This window comes from Sus scrofa, chromosome 4 (assembly GCF_054392235.1).
Source record: "Sus scrofa isolate SSC_HxYL_T2T_F1_AM1 chromosome 4, Sscrofa_HxYL_maternal_Yorkshire_Landrace_v2.0, whole genome shotgun sequence".
Taxonomy (NCBI): domain Eukaryota; kingdom Metazoa; phylum Chordata; class Mammalia; order Artiodactyla; family Suidae; genus Sus; species Sus scrofa.
This window is the reverse complement of record NC_139386.1, coordinates 36,779,011-36,787,500: the sequence shown is the minus strand read 5'-3', so window position 1 is coordinate 36,787,500 and position 8,490 is coordinate 36,779,011. Positions and strand designations below refer to the sequence as shown.

The 8,490-nt window shown below is 45.9% G+C and overlaps 1 protein-coding gene across 10 annotated transcripts in view; it reads left to right on the top strand.

Moving 5' to 3' along the window:
* The window catches only part of SPAG1 (sperm associated antigen 1), a 98,343-nt gene that overhangs the window by 79,900 nt on the left and 9,953 nt on the right, over positions 1–8,490 (top strand). For all 10 annotated transcript variants that reach the window (XR_014843549.1, XR_014843550.1, XR_014843551.1 and 7 more), the window contains 3 exons: positions 1–35; positions 2,795–2,927; positions 5,605–5,731. The exon at positions 1–35 is cut by the window's left edge and continues 132 nt beyond it. Coding sequence is in view for 7 of the 10 variants with exons in the window: in XM_085021990.1 (XP_084878116.1) it covers positions 1–35; positions 2,795–2,927; positions 5,605–5,731 (295 nt within the window). In the remaining 3 variants the exon portion in view is untranslated. The remainder of the gene's footprint in view (positions 36–2,794; positions 2,928–5,604; positions 5,732–8,490) is intronic.

The following is an 8,490-nucleotide window of genomic DNA, read 5'->3' as shown; positions in this document are numbered from 1 at the left end:
CGATTCCTGCAGCCATCACCAGCTCGGCATCATAGGTAAGAGCATCCCATGATCATTTCTTTGGACGGTGGTTGTGAGCTGTGCGTGTATTTTGACAGTAAAGCAGAAGGATGACTGAGTGAACTCAGGCATCAGACCCGGGCTTAAATTAGCACCCTGTTCTCTCTCTAACTACAAAGTCTTAAAAGTTACTTCCCACTCTATACTCCAGTATCTTTGTGTATATGAAAGGGGGAGATGGGAATAACTGTCTCATGGAATTATTCTCAAGAATAAATGGAGATATGCCTATAAAATACTTAGCACATGTGCTGACTGTGTAAGCTTATAGTAGCCTCTTAATAAAAGTTAAGTTAGCATAGTTATTAAGAAGAAAAAGAAGGAGTTCCTGTCATGGCTCAGTAGTGAATGAATCTGAATAGTAACCATGAGGTTGCAGGTTCGATCCCTGGCCTTGCTTAGTGGGTTAAGGATCCAGTGTTGCCGTGAGCTGTGGTGTAAGTTGCAGACTCAGCTCAGATCCCGCGTTGCTGTGGCTGTGGTGTAGGCCGGCGACTACAGCTCCAATTAGACCCCTAGCCTGGGAACCTCCACATGCCAAAGGAGCAGCCCTAGAAAAGACAAAAATAAAAAATAAAAAGAAGAAAAAGAATTAATTAGTATATAGCCCTCTACACACCATGTTAAGTGGCGAGGCTAGTGTAATAAGGTTGATGTGTTTGAAAGAGTAAAACAAGATAAAGCCCTACAGCATGTATCTGGCAGTACTTCCTTCCGCCTGCCAGTTGTTCCCATCCATATCTGCACCCCCAGGGCCCACCTCAGTACTTTGTGCAGTGTATTTATACATGTGGCTTCACTCTTGCTTTCTGCTTCAAAGCCAGCGGAGGCCCCACTTCTGCCTGCTTAGGAACCCCATGTGTGTCTGGCTGGAGCTTCATCTTGCAGACACTTCAAGGTTCCATTCCTAGAAAGAAAATGCAGGAAACTTCTGTCAGGGCTTTTAGTCTTTTTTTTTTTTTCCAGGGCTGCACTCGCGGCCTGTGGACGTTCCCAGGCGAGGGCTCGAACCAGAGCTGTAGCCATCAGCTTACGCCATGGCCACAGCAATGCCAAATCCGAGCCGCATCTTGACCTACACCACAGCTCACGGCAACACTGGATCCTTAACCCACTGGATCAAACCCATGCCTCTGCAGTCGGGTTCTTAACCCTCTGTGTCATAGTGGGAACTCCTTGAAGTTTTTTGTTGTTTTTGTTGTTTTAATCAAGATTTTTAGATCACAGAATTTAAAGGTAAAATTAAATTTTAAAATTTAAGTTTTGGATTTCTATTTTATATCCCGTTACTCCAGGCTAAAGTTACTACACAGATTTAAAACTTCAAATTTTAATATTTTATGCATGTTGGAAAACTTTGGCTGCAAGTAACAGAGAATCTGTTGATTTATAGCTGTAAGGAATGTTTTGGTTCAGGTAACTCAGAAGAGCCCAGGCAGGCTCTAAACTCAGGATGGCTCTGGCCAGAAATAATAGAACCGGAGCAGTTTCAGGCCTGAAGTCGGCACAATATCACTGTCCAACAGGAGAGAGACACCATTGCTCTTGGTGGCATTAATGAAAGAATGAGGAAATATATTGCCCCAAAAACTTAGCTTTTTAGCCTATCATTCTGTTGGCTCAAATTCTGTTGGCACTCATTCTAATGAGTCATGTGCCCGTTCCTGAGCTGGTCCCCATGCCAAGACATGCTCTACCCTGATTGGCTCAGGCCTGAGTTCCTGATCAGTGGGAGCAGCTTCCCCTGAACACACGAGCTGAGTGGGAAAGGAGTGCCAGCCGAATGCATATCCAGGTATCTTAGGAAGAAGGACATGGATCCAGAGCAGGGAGTCAGCCTTGATCCTTGCAAGTTTATAGGTAACAGTCATCCTTGGGACTCTGTTTGCGGATAACCGAAAACCCAACCCTTCATGGCCTAAGCAAAAAAAAAAAAAAAAAAAAAAGTTGTTTATCGGTACCTCTTGAGCAAAAGTCCACAGGTCGAGTGGCTGCAGGGAGGCCGAATTCAGGAGTCGGGCTTCTCTTTCAGCCCCTCCTCCTTGGCCTCTCACTTGCTCTGTGGGCTCCGTTCTCAGACCATTTCTCCCCTCTTCTCATACAGTGGCAAAATGCCGCCTCCGTTTGTTCTCACGTTCCATGGGAAAGAACAAGAATTCCCTCACCAGGAGCTGCCACTAAAATCTCACCATTGTTCACTGGCTCTCACAGGGCCATCCTGACCAATATAATTATTGTGGCCAAGGGGATCTGATGTGCTGCTTAGTAAGGCGATGATTACCCCAAAAGGTAGGGCTTGGGTGGGATCCACCTTAACTAAACCACAAGAGCAGACAGCGGAGGAGGGGTGACGTTTCAGGGAAATTTGGAGTCCTGGACAGATGTCTCCTTCAGGTTTTCATGGGTTGGTGTGTCCATTTTTCATGAAATAATCCTAAACCAAACACTCCCGATTTGTATCTCCAGCAGAGAAAAGAAGGCATGCCAATATGGATAAAATGCTAGAATCTCTTGTATTTTATTTTCTAATTTGAAAAAAAAAAATACCAGTGTCATAACGTTTTAAGTATTTCTACTTATAGCCAATGTATGTTTTTACTTTGTATATATATAAGTTTGGTTCCATTTGGACTTTAGCTCTGTATGGCATGTGGTCAAGTTCATTTCTAGGATACTGAAAATTTTGTAGAGCTGCTAACATGAATACTTTCTTTTTTGTGTGTGTGTCCCATAGATGAAAAAATGTTTACAACCCTTAAGGAAGAAGGAAATCAGTGTGTAAAGGACAAAAACTATAAAGATGCTCTCAGTAAATACAGTGCGTGCTTAAAGATTAACAGCAAGGACTGTGCCATTTATACAAACAGGCAAGTTCTTTGTAACTTTATATATTTCCTGTGTGAATATTTTCAACTGTAACGTTAGACACGTGAATTGCCGAAATTGTTTCCCATGGTCCTGCGAATTTCTATAGCAAATTGTTTTAAGTGAGTGCTTTTTAAAGAGGTAGAGCCTTGGGAGAGACTGAGAACGGGACATGTCTTGGAGCTGGGAGGTCAGACGTGGTCTCTGCTGAGGCTTCTGCGAGGCCATCGTGGCCCTGGCTCCTCACTGCAGCTGGTGTGGAGGCCTCAGCCTCGGCCTCCGGAGTGGAAGCAGGGATCAGTTGCCTTTCAAACTTTTCTCTTGAAGTGCTAAGGGAAGGGCCTGGCATCTTTTAGCACACAGCAGAAATGGGCAGATTGTTCTAGAACACTGCTCAGGTGCCATCTGTAACACATTGTGGTATAAAAAGATAGTTCTGTAGACTATCATGATTTGGGGATTTTTAGGGAGCAGAGAGAATATTCAGTGACCAGGAAGAATGAGGCATGGTTCCTGAAGAGGAGCGACTCAGCTTGAGTTTTCCTAGTGATTTCAGGTGACTTTTTTTTGTTTGTTTGTTTGTTTTCTTTTCGTATTTTTTTTTTTTAGGGCTGCACCTGCGGCATATGGAGGTTCCCAGGCTAGGGGTTGAATTGGAGCTACAGCTGCCGGCCACAGCAACGCCAGATCTGAGCCACGTCTGTGACCTACACCACAGCTCACGGCAATGCCGCATGCTTAACACCCACTGAGTGAGACCAGGGATTGAACTCACAACCTTATGGTTCCTAGTCAGATTCATTAACTACTGAGCCACAGCAGGAAGGCCTCAGATGAGTTTTTTAAACTTAATCTCTCACCGCATTGTTTTTGCACACGTTTTCCTCTTTTGGCAACCTTTCTGCAAAAAATTCTGTCGCTCAGTCCAACAGGTAGTTGTCCACCCATCTCCTGCTCAGCCCTGTGGCCTGGGGCCTCAGGGCCTGCTCTGTCTTCCCTGGAGGCCCGCTCTGCCCTTGGCTGCGGTGCAGACAGCTGGCTCTCTCTGTCTCCCTCTAAAAGAGGGCTCTTCTCTCCCTGGTCTTCTCGGGGTTCTAATCATGTAGGTCCCTTGCTCACTCAAACATCCTCTGGGCCATTTCAGCCTCGTCCCCTGCGTTTACCCCCTTCCAACTGTGTCCCCAAAGTCTGTCTCTGAGCCGCGGACCCAAGCACTTCCCTCCCTTCTGCACTTGCGATAGGATGGGTTGTCTTCCCTGACCGAGGCCTCCTGCCCCAGCCTGTCAGCAGCTCTTCCCAATTCCTTTCTGTCCACCCTCACCCACAGCACCTGCGCTGGGCCGTCACCGTCTCTTCCCCGAGGCCTGCGGGGCCCTCCCAGGTGTCCCTGCCTGTGGTCTTGTTCCCTCTCCTCCAGGCTGCAGCTAGAGCCATCTTCCTACCAAATGGTGAACATAGGCTCTGTTTTTTTTTTTGTTTTTCTTTTTTTTTTTTTTTGCTTTTTAGGGCCGCACTTGCAGCATATGGAGGTTCCCAGGCTAGGGGTCGAATCAGAGCTGCAGCTGCCGGCCCACACCACAGCCACAGCAACGCCAGATCCGAGCCGCATCTTCAACATATATGCCGCAGTTCACAGCAGTGTTGGAACCATAAGCCAGAGTGAGGCCTGGGATCAACCCACGTCCTCTTGGAAACTAGTCAGGTTCTTAACCCACTGAGCCACAGTGGAAACTCCTTAGCCTCTATTTAAAAACTATCATGCTGGGGATAAAGCGCAGCCTCCTGCAGTGGTTCACAAGGCCCTTCCTGAGTTGGCCTCCCACTCTCCCAGCCCCATCCCTGCACCCCTGCCATTGGGCTCCCTTCTTAGTCCATCGGGAGCAGCGTATTCTCTCACTGTAGGACTCTACAGGTCCTGTGCCCTTGGCCTCCACTCTCCGCTGCCTGCATCTTGCCTCTCAGCTCTGAGCCCTGGTATTGGATGATTCTCACTCTGTGTTCTGGGCTTCAACTTAAATGTCGCTTCTGGAGTTCCTGTCATGGCACAGTGGAGACGAATCTGACTAGGAACCCTGAGGTTGCAGGTTCAGTCCCTGGCCTTGCTCAGTGGGGTAAGGATCCAGCGTTGCCGTGAGCTGTGGTGTAGGTCGAAGACGTGGCTCGGATCTTGCATTGCTGTGGCTGTGGTACAGGCCAGAAGCTACAGCTCTGATTAGACCCCCAACCTGGGAAGCTCCATATGCCACAGGTGCAGCCGTAAAACGACAAAAAAAAAAAAAAAAAAAAAAAAAGTCGCTTCTACTGGGAAGTCTTCCCTGACTCCTCCTTCCTCACTTCAGCTCCACCAGCTCTGAGGAGCGTCTCAGCTCTGTGCTCCCAGAGCATCCTTTACAGATTTTATTGTGTTTGCTTCTTTTAACTACCTGTCTCTTCCCCTGGACCGCAGCAGCCTCCTTGAGGGCCCAGACTGTATTTTGATTACAGTTGTATCCCCAGGGCCCTCATTACATGGATTGCCAGACAATGCCATAACTGGAGAAAAACGTTAGGTTTTAATCGCAACAGTTGTGGCATAGACACAGATTTATTTCGCTCTTCTCTGGTTTCTGTTAGCTGTCCAAATTCATAGCTGTGTTGTCTTTACCTCTCCTGATGCTGAGTTCCATTACGTTGCACCAGAGCTCTCTGTTACTTGAAGCTGTGCCAGTTTGAAGAGGCGAAGCAGGACTGTGATCAGGCGCTTCAGATAGATCACGGGAACGTGAAAGCGTGCTATAGACGCGCCCTGGCTCAGAAAGGACTCAAGGTGAGGAAATCTTCATTTGAACATGTCCGTTTCAGCTCTGAACTCATCACGTGGTTTTTCTTCATAAACATGAATCGTGGGCTTCAGGACGGGGAGTGACATCTTCCTGGGGCTTAATCCTTGTGCAAGTGCTCACCAGTCCTAAAACCTTGGAAGGTGCCTCAGAGTTCCCCAAACTATGGTGTGGAGCTAGATCATTTCTAAGACCCCGTGTAGCTCAAAAAGTATGATTCATTTCCCAGAGTTCCTGCCATGGCTCAGCAGAAACGAATCTGACTAGCGTCCATGAGGACGCAGGTTCGATCCCTGGCCTCGCTCAGTGGGTTAAGGATCTGGCGTTGTTGTGAGCTGTGGTGTAGGTCGCAAACGCGGCTTGGATCCTGTGTTGCTGTGTCTGTGGTGTAGGCCAGTGGCGACAGCTCAAATTTGATCCCTAGCCTGGGGAAGAATCCATATGCTGTGGGTGCAGCCCCAAAAAGAAAAAACAAAGATTCATTTCCTGATTTTCTTAGGAATGTTATTAGTTGTCATAGGTCCACTATATGGGACAGGAGGGTTTACTACTGACTTACTGACAGCCACCAGCAGCGCCACTGGAGGAGGGCATCAGAATGGAAGTGGGAGTGGGAGGAGGGGATCAGAACAGAAGATAGAGGTTGGTAGAGAAAAGTCAGAGGTTGGGAAGTTCATGGTGATTTGGGCCTTAAACTGGCCAGTGGTCAGTGTTAGGCTAGAGAGTGGCATTCTTCTCTAAGGAAATGTCACCATTATTTTCCAGGAAAGTGTGTATAATTACACTTTGCTTTTTGCTGATTCTTCTGCATGGAAAACTTTTGTGAGTGTTCACATTTGTTGAAAATAACCTCACAAAAATCAGAACATACTGGGATATGGCATTTCCTGAAATGGTATTCTTAAAGAATCAATTTGATTAAGGTTTAATACAGCGACATTCACACATTGTAATGTGTGACATTTTCTCCGCATCCTCACCAGCCCTTGTTATCTCTTATTCTTTGTTTTTTCTCTTTAAGGTTTTTTTAATTGAGCTATAATTGATATATTAGTATAAGGTGTACAACATAGTGGTTTAATATTTGTATGCTTGTGAAGTGATCACAACATGTCCAGTTCACACATATTTATATTTTTTTTCTTGAGATGATAACTTTTTTTTTTTTTTTTTTTTTTTTGCTTTTTAGGGCCACACTCAAGGCATATGCAGGTCCAGGCTAGGGGTCTAATTGGAGCTACAGCTGCCAGCCTACACCACAGCCACGGCAACCCCAGATCCAAGCCACGTCTATGACCTACACCACAGCTCATGGCAATGCCAGATCCTCAACCCACTGAGCAAGGCCAGGGATCCAACCTGCAACCTCATGGTTCCTAGTCAGATTCATTTCTGCTGCGCCACTACGGGAACTCCCGAGATGAGAACTTTTAGGGTTTATTTTTTTTAGACTCTGAAATATATGATGCAGTATTATCTCTAGTCATCATGCTGCACACACATCTCCATGACTTACTTATTTTCTGAGTAGAATTTTGTCCCTTTTGAGCACCTTCAACCATTTTGCCCATCCTCCATCCCTTCTTCAACTTCCCTCTGGCAACCACCAATCTGTCCTCTTTCTATGAGTTCAGATTGTTATTGGTGGGATTTGGGATGGGTTTGTGTGGGTGGGTGGGTGGGTGGGTATGGATTCCACATATACCTGAGCTCACATGTACTTGTCTTTGACTAATTCTACTTAGCGTAATGCCCTCAAAGTCCATCATGTTGCCACAAATGGCAGGATTGCCTTCTTTTTATTGCTGAATGATATTCCGTTGTGTAGATAAACCACATCTTCTTTATCCGTCCATTCACCGATGGACACTTAGGTTGCTTCCGTGTCTTGGCTATTATAAATAACGCTATCGTGAGCATAGGAGTGCAGATATCTTTTCATGTTTTCATTTCCATTGGATAACTACCCAGAAGTAGAATGGGTAGATCATATGGTAGCTGTATTTTTATTTTTTTGAGGCGCCTCCATAATGCGTTCCACAGTGGCTGCACCAGTTAACATTTCCAGCATGGAGCACAAGGATTCCCTTTTCTCCGCATCCTCACCAGCCCTTGTTATCTCTTATTTTTTGACATTAGCTCTTCTAACAGGAGTGTGGTGATATCTCATTGTGATTTGGATTTGCATTTCCCTAATGATTAGGGATGTTGAGCACCTTTTCATGTACCTTTTGGCCATCTCTATGTATTCTCTATCCAGTTCCTCTGTCCACCTTTTTAATGGATTATTGTTTTTTCTAATATTGAGGTGTTTGAGTTCTTTTTTTTTTTTTTTTTTGTCTTTTTAGAGACACACCCATGGCATATGGAGGTTCCCAGGCTAGGGGTCTACTCAGAGCTGTTGCTGCTGGCCACAGCTACAGCCACAGCCACCCCAGATCCAAGCTGCATCTGCGACCTACACCATACCTCACAGCAACGCCAGATCCTTAACCCACTGAGCAAGGCCAGGGATCGAAACCGCAACCTCATGGTTCCTAGTCGGATTCGTTTCGCCTGTGCCACGACAGGAACTCCTGTTTGAATTCTTTATACATTTTAGATATTAACCCCTCATCAGGTACATGATTTGCAGATATTTTCTCCTACTCGGTATGTTGCCTTTTCATTTTGTTGTGGTTTCTTTTGCTCTGCAGAAGCTTTTTAGTTTGAGGTAGTCCCACTTATTTATTTTTACTTCTGTTGT